Genomic DNA, 22527 nt, shown 5'->3' with positions numbered 1-22527 from the left:
CAGAGAGGATTTACTTTTGATTCTGGCAGGCAGGGAAGGTAGGAGATGATCACTGTAAACCAGTGATTCAGGTGATTAACACCTGAGCTTCAGTTTTTATAAGGGATGGTCTATTGCTGACTCACTGCTACTACTAGAGTCAAGCTCTTCTGTGAACAAAGTGTGAAACCTGGAATGTTTATCAGGGCCCCTCCTTTTTGGTGGCTCTGAACTCCAGTTTTTATACCCCTAAGGCCATGGTATTGCCAGAAGCTCTCCTTGGCATCTCAGTTTCTCAACCAAAACTCTTAAATCAGCAGATGCTTTGGGGACAGCAGAGACACCACATGGTGGGCTCACTCCTCTATGTTTCTCGTCTCTCTAAGATCTTGGCTCCTTCAGTTCCAGCTGCCTTTGCAGTGCTCTGAGGCCTCATACAGACTCCTGTGACACTTTTGTCTAGATTTCTGTGATATTCTTGGTGGAAATGTTGGTCCGTAACAATCTAACCCTCTGTTACCTTCTATTGCCATTTCTATGCAGTGTTTCCTACCCCCTGGACACTTGTGGTCCAACAGAAGCTACCATTTAGATTGTCAGTCAGCTGCTACCTGGGAGTGCCCAGCTCCATAACATCCCCATCATGGCTACAGAAGTGGACATACCCTCTATTGTAAAAACACCTATGTGCACTTCTGAGGTCCACTGTGTCTTCTGTCCACCCACCTTTTTCAATTTCATCTCCATGCCATTCTGCATGGAAGCACTTCTGAAGTCCTTCCTTTCACTCAGGAGGCCCCTCCTCACCCTCCCACTCACTCTCTGTCTCTGCTAGACTGTGCCCTTCCCTCCCCAGGTCACAAACAAGAAACAGGCCCTGGAGGAGCAGCTGGCACAGAGCCTGCAGGACCAGGAGGCCCAGATGGACACTCTGAAGCAAGCTCTGCAGGAGAAGGATGCTTTGTCTGAGGAACGGGCCCAGCTACTGTCCAAGCAGGAGGCCCTGGAGAGGCAGGGCCAACTCATGGCTGAGGAGGCAGCTGGTCTCAGGTACCCATGGGCCTGCCAGTCAGAGCATGTCCCATGTGGCCTCATCTCAGAGACCCTACAGTGTGGTGGGGGTGGGGGGACACCCCCACACTGACACAGGGCAGGACAAATGTGTCTGTGCATGTGAGATGGGCTGTGAGTGAGGGGCAAGCACAGTGCCTTTGGGGTGAGGAGAGCATCTAGAAGAGGCGAATCCAGTGAGAACCCTGGGGTCACCTTGTGACAGAGATGGGGGCAAGTAGCAGAAACCCAGCTCAGACCACTGGAAGGAAGACATGGCATGGAATGTCTTGCTTATGGATATGAGAAGTTCGGAGTGATTCAGCTTCAGGCAAGGCTGGAACCAGGCACTCCCACAGAGCCCTCAGGATCCTGCCTTTCCCTCCCTCAATGCTGTTTGACTCTGAGGAGATTTCATTCCCAAGAAGACTCACCCTGAGAGGTGGCAAAGTAGCCAGTAGCGACTCCAGGGTCCTTCCTACAACAGACAAAGATCAGCCTTCTCCCCACATGGACCGATAGCAGCTGCCAGCAACCATCATGACCTACCTGACATCCCTACACCAGCCCTGGGAGCCAGGAGTCACAGGGCTCTGATGGCCAAGACCAGGTCCCATGCCCATCCCTAGAGCCAAGGGCAGGATCATCCCCAGGGAACCACAAGGCAAAGTGCGGCCACAGTGAGCCCCCAAGACCATTGGGGGCAACTTCCAAAAGCTGGAATAGGCACTTCTAGGCAAGAACAAGGGTGCCCCGTAGGCTGTTGCCTGGCGAGCTGAACTGGTCTTGAGGCCTCTGCAGAAATCCCAAAGCCAGTGGCTTTCTGCACCTCATGGGCCCTTCTCAAGAACACCTAAGTATTTTTGTAGAACATCTTTCCTCCTGGAACTCCAGAATCAAGGGGCCATGAGAAATCTTGGAGTCCCAGATCCTTGAACTTCTTCACAGACAGACCCCTCCTGCAAATGAAAGCTGGCACAGAAATGACAACAGAAAAGCCAAGGAGGCTTCTCTGGGCTGGTGGGAGCAGAGGGGTCCTGGGCCCCAGGGGCTCAGAGGACCAGAGACTGGAGGCTCCTTTCCTCCCTGCGGTGTCTGCTGCCAGAACACAGACGCCCTGGCTGGAACCCTCAGCAGCCTGGGACCCTGTCCCTGTGGTTCCCCTGGCCTCCGCCCTGACTACTGGACCCAGTGTCTCTGGCTGTACAGTCCCCAGACAGTCATAGTCCACCAAACGGCATCTCGTGATGGCCATCCCAAGCTTCTGGTAACAGGGCCGCTTGGGGACTTGTCTGGAAGCCACATCTGCTCTGCACGCACTCTGTGTTCTTCTGGCCAGCTCAGTGGGGCCGGAGGGTGTGGACGCTGCTATTTTAATGAGCTTTCTGGTAACACTGATGACAGTCAAGTGTGGGAAGTCCTGCGGCAGCTCCCCCTTCTCCTGATGAAATCCCCCATGTCCACCTTATGAAGGGCACCCAGCTTCCAAGGTCCTTGAGCCCCCTACTCCCAGGTTCTGATGAGGCTGAAATACTGGGACCCTCTCTCTGAGTTCACGGGGTGCTGGCCTGCTGTCAGCAAGATGGACCAGGGTCCCCGCCTACACACCACGCTGGGTCCTGACCCCCACCCCACACGGCCTCCCGCTTGCTCAGAGCACACTGCTGTGAGCCAGGCCTTGCTCCTGGGGGCTCAGCAGCAGCCGAGAGGCTCTTAGACTCCTGCAGAGGGAGGGACACACACACAGTCAAGCTTCAGGCAAAGGTGTGTGATGTCTGAGCAGCAGAGGCCACATGCCCCAGAGGACAGCAGGCGGGCACCCAGGAGGAGGAGGGTGCAAAACGGATGCGAAGGGAGGATTTTCTCCATGCAGAGTGGGGAGAGTACCAGTGGAGGGGATGCTCGCAGACACGGGGTGGGGGTACACGGGGGTACTCCCAGGGCACAGCATGGTAACAATCTAGATGTGCTGGTGATGACTGTCTGGTTGATAATGGAAGAATTCATTGTCAGAAATTCAGAGTCCTTTGTTACCCTCCCCAGAAACAGCAGCTGTTGAGAGCTGGTGTGCATTGTTCCAGGAGTCTCCTGAGCGATTGCGTCTGTGTGCACAGACAGAGCAAGGCAGCTTTCTACATCACGGAAGCAATCTGCGTGCAAAGCTCTAATTTGGCAGGCTGCTTTTGGCGGTGACTCCTTTCATGGCAAGAGAATACAGTCTCCCTGTCCTTGTTAACGACTGCATAGTGCTCCAGAGACAAGATGCACCCTAATTTCAAGAACATTCTCCCATTTATTGGCACTTCAGCCGAGTCCAATTAATGCCCTGTGAAAAGCTGCCGTGGGCACATGTGCTTCTGTAGAACTGATGCCTACAAGTGGACTTGCTGGGTCAAAGATATGCACACTCTAAGTTTTGCAATTTCCCCACCCTCGCACCAAAAATGGCCCTCACAACCTTGCCAACACAGGATACCGTCACTGTTTTAAGCTTTTGCTAATCTGATGCACAGTTGGGATTTGAATCTCCCTGAGCACTAGTGAGGTTAAGCAGGTTTCATGTGTTTTTTAGCCATTTCTGTGTTCTTTGTGAATAACAGCCTTTTTCTCAGTTTTCTGCAGGGTCAGCTGACTCTGTCATTGATTGGTAGGAGATGTTTGTACATGATGGACAGTAATGCTTTGCTTGTGTATTTAGTGCAGATTTTTCTCCAACTTGGTCCCTTGTCTTTTAAGTTGGTTTGCAGAATCTTTTCTGCAGAAAAGTGTATCTCTTTAAGTGTGTTTGGATCTGTCAGCCTCTTAACGTTTGTCTTCTGGCTTTTGTGTCTTACTTAAGAAGACGATAAAGCGCTCATCTGTATTTTTCCTACTATTTTTGTAGCTCTGAGTCGTTCTGTTGTTACTTCTTTGTTTTATTTCAGTTTTACATTTAGCTTTTTATTCCACCTGAAACACACTTTTGTGAAGGGTCCAGTTCATTCTTAGGGATTTGACATGAGCGAGGCCCCCCGTGGCTTTTCTGACTTTCTACCCCAGCCTGGGCCCTGCACCAGTCCTCGCGGGCAGGACCACGTGGGTGACTTGCCTCTTGTCTGATGCTCCTCTGCAGGGCCGAGAGGGACTCTCTGGAGAGCAGCCTCTTTGAGGCCCAACAGCTGGTGTTGCAGCTGCAGGCTCAGCAGGAACAGCTGGAGGGACAGGTCCAGAGCACACGGCTCGCTCGGCAGGCCCTGCAAGGTGCCCCCGCAGGTGGACCCTTTGCTCCTCCCCTCTGAGTCAGCTGCAGAAGGACCCTTTGAATGGAGCTCAGTCCCCAGACGTGCTGCTCCCACTCCCCAGACCCCAAAGGTGCACGAACATGGGCCTGGAGCTCATGTGGCTGAACGAGCCCCTTGCCTACGAGGAGGAGGCGGGTGCCCTGCTTTCGGCATCTGGTGTTGGCCCAAGGCTCACAGCTGGTCAGCGTGGTGGTCTCTTGCCCCACTCCCTGCGCCCTTGCTCCTGCCCAGCCCCCTACCGTGTGCTAGCCACCCAGCCCTGAGCCCGGCCACAGGCAGAGCAGGTGGCCGTCACTCCACAGGGAGCTCACAACGGCCGCTGGGGTTTCTAGTGCACAGCCCTGCGGCCAGTCCCCGACACGCCTGTCACTTCACAGGGGAAATGGAGCAGCTGAAAAGTGACTGGGAGGCCCAGGAGACGAGGCTGCAGCAGGACGTGCGGCGGCTCCAGGAGCAGGTGATGCAGCGGGAGCAGCACACACAGCTGGCCCTGGAGCGCCAGGCGCTGGCCCACCGCGAGGACCTGGCGCGGCTGCAGGGGGAGAAGGTGTGCTTCCCAGGGCCCACCTGGCTGCTTCCCGGGATCTACCATGTCCTAAAGAATGTCAGACCCCTGGTGGGAGGGGCCCGAGGAGAGGGCAGGGGAGGGCGCACTGGGGACCTGCTCACTCTTTACAGTTCAAGTGGTGGCCCGGGGCCTTCGCCAGGAAAGTCCTCACGATGCGCATGCATGCAGGGTGGGCTTCGCCCTCATAGACCTGGCTTCAGCCTGAGGGCCACGGGCCAGAGGGGGCCTCATCCCCCATCTGAGCCGTGCTGGTCACAGGCTCCTGCAGGCTTCACATGCTGGTGGCACACTGTAGAGGCTCAGGAGGGTTTATGAACTGTTAGGTGAGTGTGGGATGGTGGATGGCGAGGCACAGAGAGGCCCTTCCCAGCTCTTGCTTCTATGCACCTATCAGGGAGACAGGCTGAGGTGGGGGTGGCGGGAGACAGGCTGGCTCTGATGCCCTGGGTGGTCCCATGAGCAGTCTCACCTGCTGTCTCACGTGCCCTGACGTCACAGCCTGCCCTTTGCCTCGGCCCAGGAGACCCTGAGGTTGTCCCTGGCAAGGGAGAAGGAGGCTGCCTGCCGGCTGGAGCAGGAAAAGGCGCTGGTGGCAGCAAGTGCAGCCGAGAGGGAGGCTCTGCGGGTGGATCAGGACGAGCGCCTCCTCCGGCTGGAGCAGGAGATGCAGCAGGTGAGGACCACCAGGAGGCAGCGGGCCCAGCACAAGGGCTGCGTGGGGGCCGCCTCGCCCGGTCACTGCTGTTGCAGCTCTGGTCTTCCACAGCAGTCCTGGTGGACAGACATCCACCCCCCAGTTCACCTGAACATCCGTCCAGCTGTCCATGCACCCGGCCATCCGGCACTCGCCTACCACTTACCTGTCCAGAACTCACCCCGGCAGTTATTGGCCCCCTGACCATCCATCCGTCCATCCCCCTAAACATCCTTGCATCTGTCCTCACACTCAGCTGTCCGTCCACATACCCAAGCAGCCATCCATTTGTCTGAATTCTCCATCCACCTGGTCAGCCAGCCAGTCGTCCAATCATCCACCAACGTATCCACCAACTCACCTGGCCACCAGTCCAAGCACACGACTGTCGCCCACCCGCCCACCTGACCATCCTGCCGGCCCGCAGGCTGTTGGGGCTCAGACGCGGGGCCTGTAGAAGCCACCTGAGTCCAGGCTTTGCCGGCAGACTGTGCCGGCCTGAAGAGCTCACTGTTGAGTGGGTGGAGCAGACACGTAAACACACCTGTACGTGTTGTCACACAGTGTGTGTGATGAGCACGGCAAGTTGTCGATACACATTGTAACCCGCAAGGGAGGAGTGGCCGTAGCTGGAGCAGCCAGGACTCTGTGCTGCTAACTTGACCCTCGCAACACTCGGGGCTCCGTGCTCCTACTACCCCCATTTTACTGGTGAGGAAACCAAGGTCCACAGCCATCGAATCCCTCGGGCAGTTGGCACAGGACCCCTGCTGGGCGTGTCCCATGCTCTCAACTGCCCCTCTACTCTGCATCCTGAGACAGAGGAAGCAAGTGCCTCGAAGGGGAAGAGGAGGCTCCAGGTGGGGGCATCGCGGCATGTCAGGATGGCGTGCAGTGCAGCTGCCGGAGTCGGGGCGGCGAGGAGGGTGCAGGGAGCCAGGAAGGGCCTCACACACCAGGGGCAGCTGGCGGGAAGCCAGCGGGTGTTCTTGAGCAGGGATGATGTGATGCTGCTTGCTCGGAAGAGAGGCTGGAGCCAGGAGCATGGGGAGTGGCCACGGGCCAAGCCAGAGCCAGGCAGAGGAGGACGGGTGCATCCAAAGACCCCTGGAAGGTGGCGGGAGAGTCTCAGGGGGGCAGCACAGCTGGGAGAGTGGGCGGGCGGTCGGGGTCCCCATGCAGCCCCCTCACTCCCGTCCAAGACCAACACCGGGCCACCTGCCATTCTCATGAGGCCACATTGCAGCTTCCAAATATCACACACAGCCCCAAGAGTGGGACTTCGTCATAGAGGAGAGCAGGCTGAGATGGCAGAAAGATGTCACCTGCTCATGGCCTTCCCTGGACCACAGCATGACAATGGTCAGTCATGGCATGGAAGGCCAGGCCTGTGGGCAGTTGTTGCCGGTGCAGCAGGTGGGCTTTCTCTGGACCCCGCCTGCCCTGCCAGCTGCCCTTCGTTTCAGGTGGCCTGTGCAGAGAGGGGACCCAATGTGCAAATTCCGCAAGCTTCCCTGAGGACACTGTGATGTCCTCAGTCACAAAACAGTCTTCCAGAGACTTTACTTCTATAACAAAGAGAAGTTCTGTGTGGAGCAAGAATCAAAGAAATGGAGCGTCCAGCCCAGGAGGGACTGTTTGCATGTCCATCATCTGGTCGCGCCTCCTGGGTCTGAAGTGTGACCACCCACACCTGTCTGCAAAATGAAGCCCTTGCCCAGTGGATGCCAAACTTCTATCTTGGATGATGTTTTCCTAAAATTTGAACAAATGCTTTGCTGCTGTGTCCGCTAGTGAGGGTCACAGAGGGAGACACAAGGCCTCGCCCTGAGAGACCCTACAGTCCTGCGAGGGTGGTAGGTCTGTAAAGAGCTAACAGTACCTCAGGCAGAACCACATGAGCATGGACTCAAGGGAGGGAGAAGACCGAGGGGGGTGCTGACTTTTTTAATTGTTTAAAATATAGAAAGGCATTCAACGAAGAGTGTCCCCTGTTCCTGCTCTTCACGTCCCCTGCTCCTCAGGGAGCCACCATATTCATGTTTACCTCTCTGCAGTGCTGCAGTGCAGTTCCGACACTAACTCCCCTGAGTTTGCACAGCCCCTCAAGACTGCCATTGGTGCAGACACCAGCTGCAAGTTCAGGGCCCTCCCAGCCACCCACACTTCTGACCAGCTGAGCACACGTTTGGGGGTTTCCATGATCCCCTTGGGCTCAATAATTCATTAGAATGACTCACAGAACTCAAAAGAGCACAGTACTTACTATTACAGTTTTACTATAAAGGATATAAATCAGGACCAGCCATAAGAAAAGACACATAGGATGGGGTCTGGGCAAGTCCCAGACACAGAGCTTCTGTGCCCTCTCCCTGTGCAATTAGTGTGATGCTGTCCCAGCTCTCTAATGTGCACACCCACCAGGAAGCCCCACTGAGCACTGGTGTCAGAGTTTTTATTAGAGTTTCACTACATAGCATGTGATTGAAGTAAGTTTCTAACCCCCCTCCCCAGAGGCTGGGAGGTTGGGCTGATATCCCAGGGCTCAAAGCCCCAGCCCCCTAATCACATGGTTGGTCTTTCAGGCATGGACAGCCCCATCCTGAAACCATGAGTCAGCTCATTAGCATAATCTCAGGTGCACTCCCAGGGCCGACCATGAACAGCACAAACACTCCTCACCTGGGAAATTCCCTCCCAGGATCCAGAACAAAGACCGGATAAGTCTCTTATGATGCAATATCCTCCCAAAGATTACTTGCAAACAGAAATGTATAGTGTTATCCCCACTCCCCACCTTGTTAACACAAAAGCCATAAAAAGCCATGCCATCTCCTGGGCCTTTCTTTTCTCAGTTCTCACTGTATTTTGGAGGTCTTTCCACATCCGTGTTCTCAGAGCTTCCTTTTTCTTTTTCACGGCTGTGTGATGTCACGGCTGTTGGGGACACAGATCCTCACTGGTTTTGCTGGTATCTCGGTGGTCATCTGTGCTGCCTGTGGCTTTGTTGCTGTTACAATGTTATAAACAATCACTGATGATGCTGAGCATAGGTCATGCCACGTGTGCACACACGCATCTCCAGGCTGCCCTCCCCCACGTGGGCCTGGGCATAGTGAGAACGTGCATTGTGACTTTGATGGGCTTTGCCAACCCTCTTCCACCTTCCACAGACTTGCCCCAGAGCAGACTCCACCCTTGGAGTTGGTGGGTGGCATGTGCATCCCCCATACCATCAGCAAGGTGGAGCATCTGGGGTGTTTAAGGACCATCAGTGGTTCCTTCTCTGTGCACTGTAGGAAGCGTTGCCTGGAGGGAAGGGGGAAGGTGGTTCATGAAGCCCCCTGACCTGTGCTGGGAAAGAGCAGGATTTTGTAGGGTGCAGGATGGGGAAGGGCACCCCAGTGAGGGGCACTGCTGGAGCACAGACACGGAGGTGGGACAACGTCAGATGGAGGGGAGGGGGCTTAGGCAGTGAAAGGGCCAGGACCTGAGGGCTGCCTCTGCGGATGCTGCCCCCTCCTCAGCATCAGGGATGTGGAGACAGGAACGAGCTGTGTCTGGTAGCCTCTCCTTAAAGAGGTGGGGCGGGTGGGTCTGGCCCCTTCCCGAGCCTCCCCAGCTCTCTCACAAGCACCCCTCCCATCCAGGCCCTGTCTCTGAAAGAAGCAGAGAGGAGCCTGCTGAATGAGGAACTCTCCAGAGCCACACGGGAGCTGGAGCGTGTGCGGCAGAAGGCCCAGAGCCGGCAGGAGCAAGCCGAGGTGAGCCCCACGCCACCCAAGCCCAGGACTGGGGCCCACCTGGCCGTGTGCACAGCCCACAGGTGCTGACAGAGCCCAGATGCATCCCCTTCCTGCCTGGTCCAAGCAGCAAGTCCCCAGCATCCCCCTTTGCCTGAGCCTCAGTTTTCCCCCAGTGTGTCCAGGTCTCCTGCTTGGAGAGGACACTGTCCTGATGGGCAGAAAAGGCCACAGTGAACCAGAACCATGACGGCAGGCCATGAGCACCGGCTCTACTTGGCCCAGATCTCCTTTGCCGCTGGGACTGGCAGAGGCCAGAGAGGGGAGGGCCTGCTCCAGTCTGGGGCCGACCATGAGCTGTTCCCCCTACCCCCCAGCCTTGCCTATCTGTGCACTTGAGCTGTCGTAGCAAAGCACAGCCAGGGAAACATACGCACAAGGCCTCTTGGAACTAACTCACTGGACAGATCCCTTCCAAGGAGAAACTAAACCAGAGGAGGCTGGCACCGTACCCGAGGCAAACCCTCGGCTGGAAAGACACCCACGTTGAGTCCTCTCCTCCCCAGCCCTGGCCTCTCTGGCCCCTCTGGCTGTACACACCCAGTTAGCAGGGACTGCACCATGACGCCCGCACTGCGGCGCCTGCACCGCGACGCCTCTGCCCCTGGCCTTGGTCCTTCCAGCCCTCACCACCTTTGGTGACGATGCTGCTCATTCTGGTACTTGTTCGCTTGTTTAATCCCACGAGATCCTGTCCCATCCTGGTCCCTGGCCTGTCCCCAGCCCTGAACACAGGGTTAGATGCGTCACAGGTGCTGGATGAATGATGGCGGAAGTCAGGGAGCGGGTGCGTGCACGAAACGCGGCCCGCGTGCCAGGCCCCAGCTGCTGCGCGCCCCTCCCATGCACGGGAACCGGTCCTGCTGACTTGCATGGGAGGCGTGAGCAGGCCGCCCCGCTGGGGGCCCTGCGGAGGCCGCTGGGTTTACCCTGACCTGTAGGAGAGCTGGGGGCAGGGAGAGAGCCCCCAGGTGCTGTGTGGCAGGAAGGGTGCTGCAGTTAGGAGCCGGCTGCCAGGGTGTTTCTTCACCCCCTCCTGCCTGACGCCCCCACCCGGATCCCAGCCACTGTGAGCAGGGCAGCCCAAAGGAGCTCCTGGCACCCCAGGAGAGCCCTGCCTGGAGCTTGTCGCTGGCTCCCTGGAGCCCCCACCCCTGCTCGGTTCCCGCCCCTGAGTCTTGGATGGTCTGCGGGGCCCAGGAGGACCACACCCAGCACTGGGCTGTGCCCGTGCCCCTCCTTCCTCCCGACCCCTGGCCCTGCTGCTCCGAGGGCTCCGCCTTGTGGGCAGGGAACCAGGACAGTCCTCCTGAGACCCTGGGAGCTGAGTCCTTGGCTCGCAGGGGGCCTCCTCGGAGCCAGCACTGGCTTCCAGAGCCTTCTCTTGCACTGGCCCTGAGTCTCCCCCTGGACTTGGGACTAGGCCTGCCAGCCAGCCAGGCTCTTTGGGGAGCTCATTAAGTGTTCTTTTGCCACCTCGGCTCAGAAAGTGGAAATTAAAATCACCGAGAGGAGAGGGAAGAGAAGAATGCCAGCCAAGGAACACCAGCTGTGGGATGGCACAAAAACGAGCCGCCCGGGTGGGCACAGGGGCCTCCCGGGCTGAGTCACTGCAGCTTCCGGGGGCTCCTGGTCAGTGCCCTGTCCCCGAGGTGAGGTCCACACAGAGGTGCCCCACAACCGGACCTCACTGAGCACCCTCCGTGGGCAGTTCTGGGGCCCCACCTGGCCCAAGGGAGGCCAGTTGGTCAAGAGGGACATCAGGGGCTGGGGACGGGTAAGGCACCAGGGATGGCTCTTCTGCCAAGAGCAGGAAACAGAACCTGGCGGGAGCTCCCACCCTGGCAGTGCCCTCGGCAGTCTGCAGAATCCAGGGGGCAGGAGGGGTCTCGCAGAGACCTGGCACAGGCGCAGCCGTATGGGCACCTGTGCCTCCCTGGAACACAAAGCTGGCTCTGGAGGGGACCTGTCCTCCCACCAGCTGCCCCCTTGCATAGCCAGCTGAACGGTACAGTCCCCCAAGCCCACAGGCACTGTATCCCACTGAACCCCTCCGGCTGAGGACACTGCAGCCTCAAGGCTGAGCCCACCCTGGGCCGGCCAGGCCTGCTGCCCCAACCTGGGACCAGAGGGTGGCAGGGGGTGAGCAGGGTGGTGTCCCTGTCCAGGGATGAGGAGGTGCTTCAGGCTTCGCTGCGGGCCAAGCCCAGAGCCCATCAGCCAGAGGACCCCTGTTGAGAGTGCCCAGGAGCGAGCACTCTCGTGTAGAAGTGCTTCTGGAAGAGCAGATTTGGGCCGAGCTGGGTCCCGAATGGACGTCAGTGCTGCCTGAGCGGGGCGGTGGCAGCTGCAGGGATGGTCCCGCCCTGTGGTGCGCAGGCTGAGCCAAGGGGCACCTGCCAGGCATGACCGTGGTACTCTAACGTTTAGGGCTAGCAGGACAGTGGGCATCCCCTAATCCCACCTGTCTGTTTGACTATTCAGGAAAGCAAGGGACAGGTGCCTGGGGCCCACATGGCAGCAGGATCCAGCTCTCCCCCTCCTGGCCACGGCCATGTCCCCTTCCCTGTGGCCTGGCTTTCCTCTCCCCGCACTGATGGGCCCGGTCCCTGGGGAGGGGAGAGCCCCACACCCCTGTGCTGCCCAGCACAGAGGCTCCGGCCACAGGGCCTTGGGACGTGGGATGCTCCTCCTGTGCCTGGCGAGGGCAGAGGTTGGCCCAGGCTCCACTGCCAGGGGGTGTCCCGGTGCCAGCATCACTTGAGGGCATGGCCTCTTCCCATTTGCCAAATGGCCGTTCTCACCCCCTCACCCCTCTGCAGAGCATTGAACAGGAATGTTTTAGGCAGGAAAGGGGTTGGCACTTGAGTCCCCCCACTGGGCCCCCGCTGCCCACCCTGCCCAGGTCTGGCAGCTTGGGGACCCCAGAGGAGAGGCATGTAGGGGTGCCTGGGGGCCCCTCCCTCATGGGGAGCTCCCCTCAGGGCCTCCGCCCATCCTTCGTCACCACACGCTTGGCACGGTGGCGTTGGCCACCATCAGCCTAAGAACCTGCCTCGAGCCCGGCCTGGCTCCGGCTGCTGCCCACCTCCTGCAGCCTGGAGAGCAGCTGGTCGGGGCCCGGGACGGTGCGGCTGCAAGCAGACTCCTGGGGCCGGCCTCCCGCATGCGTCAGTGGCCGCCTGTCCCCCAGGCCATCATCAGCACCACCACGGAGGAGCTCAAAGCCCTGCAGGTCCAGTTCGAGGACGCCATCTCCAGCCATCAGAGAGAGGCCACGGCGCTGAGCGAGGGTCTCCGGGAGATGGCGGCAGAGCGAAGCAAGGCTGGGAGACAGGTGGGGACAGGTGCCGGGAGGGAGGGGAGCGGGGGGACGGCCGAGGAAGGGGCGGGGGGGTGCCACATGCCTCGGCCCCCACCTGACATGCTGACCGGACACCACGCTCTCTCAGAACTGTAAGACGGCACCTGGCACCTGCCATCAGCTGAGAGAAAGAGGACACTTTAGTAAAAGGAAGGTGTCATTTCCAAAGGGATGAATTTGGCTTCAGGGGAGAAAGTGGGTCTCCCCCGAGTCAGGGGTCTGGGCGAGGGAGCAGAGCTGCCCGCGGGCCACTGCAGGGCTTTGGCAGGGGTGGGGGTGGCTCCTGCCAACCCTGTTTTGTGGGGTCTGAATGTCACAATGTCAGGGGCACTGCCCGCAGGAGGACCAGCCCGTGCAGCGCTGGCAGGAGCTGCTCAAGTCTCCAGGGCCCCGGTCCAGCGCTCTCGTCGCACACCCAGTGCACGAGCCAGATCAGAGAGGGGGAGCCATCCTGTGCAGCAGCTGCAGCCTCTCCCGAGGCCCCCCGAGAGGCAGGCATCACCTGGGGACCCTCAGCCTAGAGACCCGTCCACCCACAAGCCACAGCATGAGGCATAGACGCCATCCGACTGGCACTGGGGTGGGGCGAGGATGGATTTGGGGGTTCCTGGGGTGGAGGGGCAGGAGAAAAAGTGGGGGTTTTAGAGGGGCTTTCATGGGTGGCTGTGACACAGAGGCCCTGAGGAGCCATGTGGCGGAGGCGCTGGGTGGGAGAGTCTTGGGCAGAGGCGGGGAGGCTGTGTGAGGCCAGCCAGGGCTCAGCAGACATGCAGGTCACAGAGGTGTTTCTGAAGAGGTTTGACAGGACTCGGGGACACCCGTGAGAGGTGAGGGCCAGCGGGCATGTGGATCTGGGCTGGAGGAGGGGAGGGTCAGTGGAGCCCAAGGGACGCCCAGGGGTACGAGGTGGCTCTGTGCACTCCCTGGGCTGAGTGCCAAGGTGGGCGGGCGGCTGACCTGGAGCAGGAGCCAGGCCCCAAGGCCAGGCCGGCCGGGGATGGCAGAGGGGCTCAGCCCTCCCCAAGCACCCCCCGAGGACAGGCCGAGCTCAGGGCCCCCAAGAGAGGAAGAGAGCGTGATTTAACATGACGGGCTGTTTACATTGGCCCCAACGAGAAAGGTCTCCTTTCAGCAGATTTCAAAGTCAGGCCCGGTCAGCGACCACACGGGGAAGAAAACGAGATTTCAGAACCGGGGGGCAGCGGGGGAGGGGCAGGGATGGGGCACACGTGTTCTGGCGGCATGGAGGAGAGAGCGCGGGCCTCGCAGGAAGTCGGGTTCCCAGAGAGGCGGCCCTGGATGGGAAGTGGGGGCGACGGGAGCCGAAGGGCGACGGGGCAAGGGGAACAGAGATGGGGGGGGGCTCCCAGGCACCAGGCTGGCCTGGGGCCACCATGAAAACCATAACATTTTCACAGCCTTTAAGCTGAAGGAACTTCCAGGCCCTCACAGCCCTGCCCAAGGTGCACATCCGTGTACATGCATGCACACACAGACACACACGGAAGCCCGCATGTGGACAGTGTGCACACACATGTGCATACATGTCATGCACACAAGATCACACACACAAAAAGCAATAAGCACACACTGTGCACACACAGGCATGCCCCATACGTGCCTGCACGCACAGGCCCATGCATGTAAACACACATGGACAACATGCAGTGCCCACATGCGTGCATGAAGGCACATGCCAAATGCACACATGTGCATGTGCACACACACATGCACGCACATGAACAGACTGCGTACACACACTGCGCACACACCGGTGCACGCTCGCACGTGTACGCACACCCGGCACACACGCAGCACGAGCGGCCCCTCCCGCCTCCCTCCGCTGCCCTCCTCCCCGCAGAGCTCCGGAGCTGCCTCCCCGCAGGAGATTTCAAAAGAGGCTGTTTGTACAACTCCTAGTGAAGAAATAATTATTATAATCACATTAAGCGATTTGGCTGTAAAGTTCCTGTAAAAGGCACGGTTGTTCTCCCGAGGCAGGGCAGGCGGGGGCGGGCGGGGGCCGCGCTGGGCTTGCGTGTTTTCCTCTCCTCTGCCCTGGGGAATGAAAACAGTCCCTTTCATGATGGATAGGCCCTTGCGCTGGTCCTTGACCCTCTGGGCGGATTTCTGCTGAGCTCTGCGGAAAATGCTCAGCACGCTTGTGGCTCCCACATGTGGGGGGTGGGGGACCGAGGGGAGGGAGGCCCTTCCCCAAAACAGAACAACAATAACAGCAGCGGACGCGGGAGCCAGGCCGGCGGGGCCTGGACAGTGTCCCGTGAAGACAGCCAGAGAGCGGCTCGCTCTCGGCAAGCACGACTCTCCGCCACGGGGCCACGGGGCTGCGGGGCTGCTCCTCTCTGGGCTCGCCCTGCTGGCTGCCCCACCTCCTCCCCAGGGACAAGACCCACAGTCTGCCTCCTCTGGGTTTCTGGTCAGGGCCACAGCTTGCGCCTGGGGGACAGGAGATGGGGGTCAGACTGAGCCCCACCCCGTAGCCTGGGTGCTGGGGGCCGCCCCTTCCCCCAGGTCTGAGGCCTGCGGTGACTTGCCTGCAGACCCTCCCACCATGGGCACTGGGGCCCCTGTCCCCACCCACACTACATAACTGCAGGGTCAGCAGGCCCTGCCTGGAAGCCCCCGGTGATGAGGGCGCTGCTGGAACAGCGGGCACACAGGCCTCGTTCCTGTGTACTGGGGTCACACTGGGTTCAGGGCAGGCCTTGGGGGATGAGGACTCACACCCGTAGCCTCCTGCCCTGCTTGGGTCAGTTCTCAGGTGTGGAGCATTCTGAGGCCAGGACCAGGTGGGGGTGGAGACACGTAGCTCCCACGTGGGTCTCCGGGCTCCACTGCCCCTCCCTTCAGAGGGCTTTGTGATGGTGACAACCTCCTGCCCAAGAAGCTGGACAGCTGGCCCAAGTGGCCCCAGTGCTGGGGAAGGACTCTGAGGCACGGGTGCCCAGAGACCCTCCCTCCTCACGGCCTCCATATCCACGTGGGAAGTAGGCCCGAGGGAGTGGGTGAGCCCTCAGCCATGCAGGCGTCAGTGCCAAGCCTTCCTGGGACAAGCAGGGCCAGGACAAGCAGTGGCCCTGGGCACCACACCATTGTCTAAGGAGAGGAATGGGCCCCGGGGGTGGCAGGTAGAAAGGGCCATCGGGCAGTGGCAGCTGGATGTGGGTGAGGACAGGGCAGACGTGGGCAGAGCCATGTCCCAGGTAGGCACTGCCAACCAGTGGTCAGTGTCCCGGAGTCCAGGGAGGGACACAGGACAGGGCAGACCTTGGAGGGATCAGGGTGGAGTCTGCTTGGGCTCTGGGACTGGTCTTGTGCCACCAGCCCTGAGGAGCTGTCCTGCAGCCTTGGTGGCAATAGGGAGAGGAGGTGCTGGCAGTGGGCAAAGCCAAGTTGTCTGTTTTCTCCTTCACGTACTTGGGGACCCAGGGCTAGGAGGGACACTGCTGCCTGCCAGACCAGAGTCACAGGCTGCATGCTTCCTGTGGCCGTCCCCGGGACAGCAGCCTCTGCACCCTGGCCCACGGTGCCCAAGCACGGCCCCAGAGCCACACACTCCTCCCCCAGGCTGAGAGGCTGCGGGCACAGCTAAACATGGCCCAGGAAGGGCTGGCCGTGCTGCACCGGGAGCTGCAGAGCAGCGAGGAGAGGCACGCAGGGCTGCGCAGGGAGGCCCTGGACGCTCGCTGGGCGCTGGGCGCCGAGGCCCACGAGAAGGGCGTGCTGCAGCGCTCCAATGCCGAGCTGCGGGCCGCTGTCCGCAGAGCCGAGCAGGAGAAGGCCAGGTGAGACCTCTAGCTGCCCAGGGGAAGGCTGGGGACACGGACCGTCCTCTGGGAGTTCCCATCCAGCAGGCACGTCAGGCCGCAAGGGACCTGCAGGAGACTGAGAAGGGCTGGGAAGCAGAACAAGGCCAAGGGCCAGGAAGGGGCTCCAGGAAGGCCCCCTTGTGGGCATGACATTGGCCAGGCCGGACCCCAGCCGGGCACCTCTGGGGTGGCAGAGGTGCCAGGCTGGGTCTGCACGTTGGGTCTCTGGGGGTGTGATGGGGAAAGGAAGAGGCAAAGAGCAGTGGGGCAAGGGGGCTGAAGAGGTGGACAGTGGGCAACGGACAGGGGCCCTACCAGCCGGGCACTTGGACATGGAGGGACATGTGCCTGGAAGGTGACAGGGAGCCCTTACGGAAGCTGAGTTTGGGGACACCATGTGGAGCTGAGACTGTGCAAGGCAGCTATGACGGTCTCCCACAGGGAGGCACTGGGGCACCCACTGGTGTCCCTGGCCCCAGCCTGTGGCACCCTGCTCAGTTTCAAACAGTCCAAGGAGGAGAAAGAGCGGAAGCTGCTGGTCCTGGAGGAGGCCCGAGCCGCGGCTCAGAGGGAGGCCGTGGAGCTGCGGGCCAGCCTGCAGGAGCTGGAGAGGGCGCGGGCACACGCGCTCCGGGAGCTCCAGGAGTGCCGCAGACAGGTGAGGGCAGCGGGGAGGGGGCCGACGTCCGAGCACGCGCTGGAACTGCCCTGGAGCCCACCCCGCACAGACGTCCTCCCGCCCTCCGTGGGCCCACCAGGCCCTCCTGGGCACCCACGGCGCTGCAGAGCAGGGGCCCAGGCTGGCCTCGCTGCCACTGCCTCTGGGGCACTCTGTCCTCAGCTGCAGAGCCACACCTGCTCAACGTGTGGGGTTCCGGGTTGGGTCTGCCCCATGGGGCACAGACGATGAGCCCCAGGATGGGGCAAAAACACGCACGTTCAGAGAGAAAGTGGAGAGCAGCTGAGGACAGCGCACTGAACTACCCCAGAGCCTAATGGCTTAAAAACATCCTGACACGCACGAACACCACAGGCAGAGACTCAGCCCCAGCATGGGGAGGAGGGGACCCTTGACCTCACTGCACCACACTGGGGCCCCAGCCAAGAAAAGGCAGGGGCTTGGGTCAGCGGAGGCGCCTGCTGGGGCTGATGCGGCTGCCAGCTAGTGCCCCACATTTCCCCCTGCACAGGGCTTGCTCACAGCATGGCAGCCTCAGAGTAGTAAGGCTCCCTGCGGTGGCTCAGGGCTGCACAACCTTGTGTCCCCATGAACAAGGCAGACGCTGCCTACACTGCACCTGATTGGTCACCAGCTGCCCAGAGCAGGAGCTTCCATGGGGCACAGAGGTCTCACCTCTCGGGGAGGCGTGTCAGAGAATTTGCTGCGTCTTGGTTAAACATCTTCAAATGATGCTAGTAAAATGTCAACTGTAAGAACGGTCCCTCTGCACCAGGCACCCCACTGCATCGCCCCCTGCGTAATCCTCGCCACCATCCAGGGCATGGCCAGTGGCGGCAGCGATGGCCGCAGCCCAGAGCTGGACCCAGCCTGAGCCTCCCAAGAGGGACCCACAGCCCGTGAGGGAGGACAGGGAGCGGAGGCAGGGTCCGGGAGGCTACCCAGGTTCTTACACAGAGGCCCACCGGTGCCACCCCCACGCTCCCAGGTGAGGAGGCTGGAGGCCGAGAACCAGAGGAAGACCCGCGAGGTGAGTGGGCTACAGGCCCGTGGGACGCAGGACGCACAGCGCCAGCAGCAGAGCCAGCAGGAGGCACTGGGGCTGCAGAGGCAGGTGGCTGAGGCAGAGGCTGCCCGCGAGGGGGCCCAGATGGAGGTAGGGATCTGCCTCCCCTGCTCAGAAGGGTCGATGGGAGCTGTCAGGGTGGGGTGGCTAGGTCAGGCTGGATATAGAGGAACACCCAGGACAGAGTCCTAGAGGGGGACAGGAGGGAGGTCCAGGGCCACCCCATCTCCCCACTGTCTCCCACGTGCACCTGTGGGTCTGTGCACTGTCCTCCTCCCGATGTGACCATGCACAGTGGACTAATCCAGCTAAAGTGATAACCACTTCCTGCCCTGGATTTCCCAGGGTTTCGTGTATTAGAAAGGGGCAGGCTCCGGGTGAGGCTCCAAGTTCTGAGCCCAGGAGAGACAGGGAGGCCCTGAGATGACCGATGCTCAGAGACCTCAGGGTGCCGAGCTCACACCCACATCTGCACACACCACCCACTCCTGATGCCTACATGTGTGTCCCTCACCCCCAATACACGCACACACACCATGTCAGCTCCAAAGAACCTCTGTTCAGTCCTAGCCCAGCCCCACTGGTTCTGTTTGCTGAAGAGCTGTCTGTCCATGGCCAGAGGTCTTTGGACCCCAGCCCAGCATGGAAGCCTCCCCGAACCTCTGCCATCCTCAGCCTGCATGGGTCCCCCAGGTTCAGACCCTGTGTCGTGCACACTGTGGCCACTCTGAGCACCCGGCACGCCCAGAGAACATGGGGCTAACCTCCCTCAGCACAAGTGACCCACCCCCATGACTTTGCAGCCCCACACCTCCGGCTGTGAATGGGGTCCTCATGCCGTGGCCACGCAGGGAGCAAGCAGAGATGGGCCAGGCCCTGCACCTGCAGGCCACACACCCCAAGGGCGCTGTGTCCCCAGTGACTCTGCACTAACTCAGTGTTCAGGGCCACCTCGCGTGAGTGCAGGCACGCACTGGGGCTGCGGCTGTAGCAGAGGCTGGCTCAGCTGGGAATGAGGGAGGGGCTGCTGCAGGGGGTAGCAGGATGGGGGCAGGGGGCTGGCCCTGCAGAGCATCATGGGGGACTGTGGAGGCCTGGGAAGGGGGCCAGGGCAGGGGTGGAGTGAGGAAGGGTGGCCCGGCCATGGGAGGCGGGAGAACGTCGACGCCCCCCAGCCCCGGTCTCAGGATGACGCTGACCCAGTGTCTGCCCCACAGGCCTGAGCAGGTGAGCACAGGTCTGGCCAGAGGGGGTTCCATGGCTGTCTAGCTGGGGCTTTTCAGGGACTGCCAGCAGGGCTCCTTGCTCTGCCAGGACCTGCCCTGTGGCCCTGGGGTCCTGTTCCCAGCTGAGCTCAGGTACCCCCCCAATCCCCCTCTGGGAGGCAGATCCAGGGTCCCCTCCAGCTGTGACCTGCTGAGGGCAGGGTGAGCCCAGAGGCCTGGGGGTAAGTCTTCACAGGGCAGATGGGTCTGGACAGTGACCCGGGCTCCCCCTGTAAACCTAGCTGCCCCCTTGGTCACCCAGCAGCAGGTGACAGGAAGCTCCATCTGCGCCCCCCCCCCCCCCCCCCCCCCCCCCCCGTGTCCCTCCCACAGGTCCTGGGGCTGCAGCGGAAGCTGGCGGAGGCGGAGGCTGCGGGGGAGGCCCAGGAACAGCAGCTGGAAGAGCAGCTGCGCAAGAGCCGGGGGGCCGAGCGGACCCTTCGGGCGGAGCTGCGCAGTGTCTCCAGGAAGCTGCGGCACGCCAGCGGGGTGGCTGAGGGCCTCCAGTCTCGCCTGGACAGGGCCTGTCACCGGATCCACAGCCTGGAGCAGGAGCTGGCCCAGGCCGTGGGCGCCCAGCGGGACGCGGAGGCCCAGCTGGGCCGTCTGTGCTCCACACTGCGCCATAGCCTGGGGCTCCAGGGACAGAGTCCCTCGGCTGCCCCTGAGCAGCCCAGCTCCCCCACCAAAGGTCAGTGCTCTCATTGACTGTGACTGGGCTCCTGTCCCAGCGCTGTCCCCTGCCTGAATCCCCCAACCCCTCCCTGGGCCTCACAACCCTCACGGTGAGGGGCCTGGACCAGCCCCAATCAATTTTAGGAGACTTTGCCCCACGCCCAAGCTCCCATGGGCAGGGGCAGCAGAGAGAATGGGGGAAGGTCACCCGTGTGTCTGTCACCATGTCCCTGCCCACGTTTCCTCCACTCTCTCCTCCTGAAGGCTCAGACAGCTTCCAGGCTCACCCTGGGTGGCAGGGTGCCAGCCCCCCCACCAGCCCCTGGCCTGCGCCTGGAGACCTCAGTCCAGAGGTGCAGGACACCCTGGGGAACTTTGTGCAGAAACTTTGGGATGCCCAGAGTGAGCGGGTAAGACGAGGCTGGGGTCCTCCCTGCGCACATTGGCACACACCCTAGGGGGCTCTGAGAGATGGGAAGAACCCATCCACTCCTTCAGACTGCTGTCCATCTGTCCGTCCAACCCCAAGTCTTCTAGACTCTGGTGGGGCCCTGCGGTCAGTGCCAGACCATCCTTTGTCATGATAAACACCAATAATGTCACGGTCCCTCCAAACCCAGCTGCCACAAATGGCTAGGGCCACCCCCTTCTCAGACCAGGCAGCAAAGCCCCTGGAGACAGGCCCTGCTGGGATGCCACCAGGGTCCAGGGCCTTCTACATCCATACTGTACTGTCCCCCCCACAGGGGCCAGGCATGCTGCAGGACAGACCCCGCCAGGTCACATGTGCTGCTGGCCCCAGGGTCCCCCACAGACAGGTGGCAGGGTGGGCATGAGACTCAAGTGGGTGGGGCTGACTGTCACCCAGACCTGACCCAGGGTCCTTCATGGGTTCCTGTTCCCTTCAACCCACCCTGTCACCACTGCCAGCCCCACAGGCAGGGTCCTGACCCCACTCACCCTAGCCAGAGGACAGCCCCTGCAGGTCACTTGACCCACAGGCTGTGGCCCCCATCTGGCAGCTCCTAACTCCACGTCCCCCCAAACTCAGGCTCAGGCCACACAGCAGCCCATCGTGGCCTGCCCAGGCATGTGGCCCAACGTGGCCCAGCCTCCCTGGTACCCACCACCCACCCTGCCTCACTGCCTTACCCCGCGTGTCCCCAAGCTAGACCAGGAGCTGCCGCACCTGACCCCACCCTCTCACTCACCCGTGGGCTGCCTGCCGACCTCCCTCCTCCTGCCCAGGACGTGCAGGCAGCGCACCTGCTTGGCCGGCTGAGCAAGGCTGAGCGCAAGCGTGCCCGAGCCCACAGCCACATGGGGCAGCTGCAGGAAGCCGTGGTCCAGGCGGAGGAAGGTGACCTCCATCCCCACCCTGCCTCCAGGAGGGCTGTGAGGGGCACCGCCATCTCCCCACTCCTGCCTGCCATCCACGTGTGGTCCCCACAACACCCAGGCCCAGGCGGGGGCCAACACCCAAACCAGCACGCTCCCCAAGGCTGCTCAGAGCTTGGCAGCTGCCGGGTCACTTCTTGGCAGGAGAATAAAGTCTAGAGACCCCTGAGGCCCTCCCCAACCCTTCCCTCAGCCCCCCACGTGCAGGCCTCCTGCCCTTCCTACCTCAGGGCCTTTGCACCAGCTGTGCCCCCAGCCTGGCACCATCCTCCCCGGAGAGCCACAGCTCATCTTCCCATCCAGGATTCTGCCCTTTGTCCTGTGCTCAGAGGGGCCCCCCGCCCTGCCCCACCCCACCCCACTACACGAGTTCATCTGCTTCCTGCCCCCCATTAGAGGGTCAGCCCAGGAGGGTGGTCCCAGGAAAGAGGGCAGGACAGGAGGAGAGGCAGCGGCGGGAGAGCCTGGAGCCCAAACAGAGGGTGCAGCACCAGAGGCCATCCCCCATCCCCGGGATCCCTGAGCTGCGAGGATGGACGCATCTCCCCTGCTCACCAAACCGATGCCCGTCACACCCACTGAGCCTCAGTTTGCCAGCCTGTGAACTGCATGAGGATGGTCCCCAGTGCGGCAGCCCACAGACCTGCGGGGCTTTGGGAGCCTCATGGACATCTGTTTGCCCACAGGCCAGCGCCGGGCAGAGGCCATGCTGAGCAGCGCCCGGGCATCGCAGGCCCTGCAGGAGGAGGCGCTCCAGAGGCTGGAGACGCAGCGCCTGGCGAGTGCACAGGCAGCAGGCCAGGAGAAGCGGCAGCTCCAGGTGGGGCATGTGGCACGGCCACTCGGCCACCCTCCCACCCTGGGAGGTGGCCACA

The 22527-nt window shown here is 61.2% G+C and overlaps 1 protein-coding gene across 1 annotated transcript in view; it reads left to right on the top strand.

The window, feature by feature from the left end:
- The window catches only part of LOC103610662 (putative ciliary rootlet coiled-coil protein-like 3 protein), a gene marked incomplete at its 5' end in the record, with an annotated part of 41797 nt that overhangs the window by 12064 nt on the left and 7206 nt on the right, over positions 1–22527 (top strand). The window contains 13 exons of the mRNA XM_008594779.1: positions 836–1029; positions 4142–4269; positions 4688–4857; positions 5399–5551; positions 9223–9336; positions 12569–12712; positions 16328–16545; positions 17068–17227; positions 18237–18404; positions 19913–20270; positions 20519–20664; positions 21503–21614; positions 22339–22472. Of these exons, the coding sequence (XP_008593001.1) occupies positions 836–1029; positions 4142–4269; positions 4688–4857; positions 5399–5551; positions 9223–9336; positions 12569–12712; positions 16328–16545; positions 17068–17227; positions 18237–18404; positions 19913–20270; positions 20519–20664; positions 21503–21614; positions 22339–22472 (2199 nt within the window). The remainder of the gene's footprint in view (positions 1–835; positions 1030–4141; positions 4270–4687; positions 4858–5398; positions 5552–9222; positions 9337–12568; positions 12713–16327; positions 16546–17067; positions 17228–18236; positions 18405–19912; positions 20271–20518; positions 20665–21502; positions 21615–22338; positions 22473–22527) is intronic.

The sequence above is a fragment of the Galeopterus variegatus genome, unplaced genomic scaffold, assembly GCF_000696425.1.
Source record: "Galeopterus variegatus unplaced genomic scaffold, G_variegatus-3.0.2 Scaffold11536, whole genome shotgun sequence".
NCBI lineage: Eukaryota > Metazoa > Chordata > Mammalia > Dermoptera > Cynocephalidae > Galeopterus > Galeopterus variegatus.
This window is presented reverse-complemented; position numbering and strand designations above follow the sequence as displayed.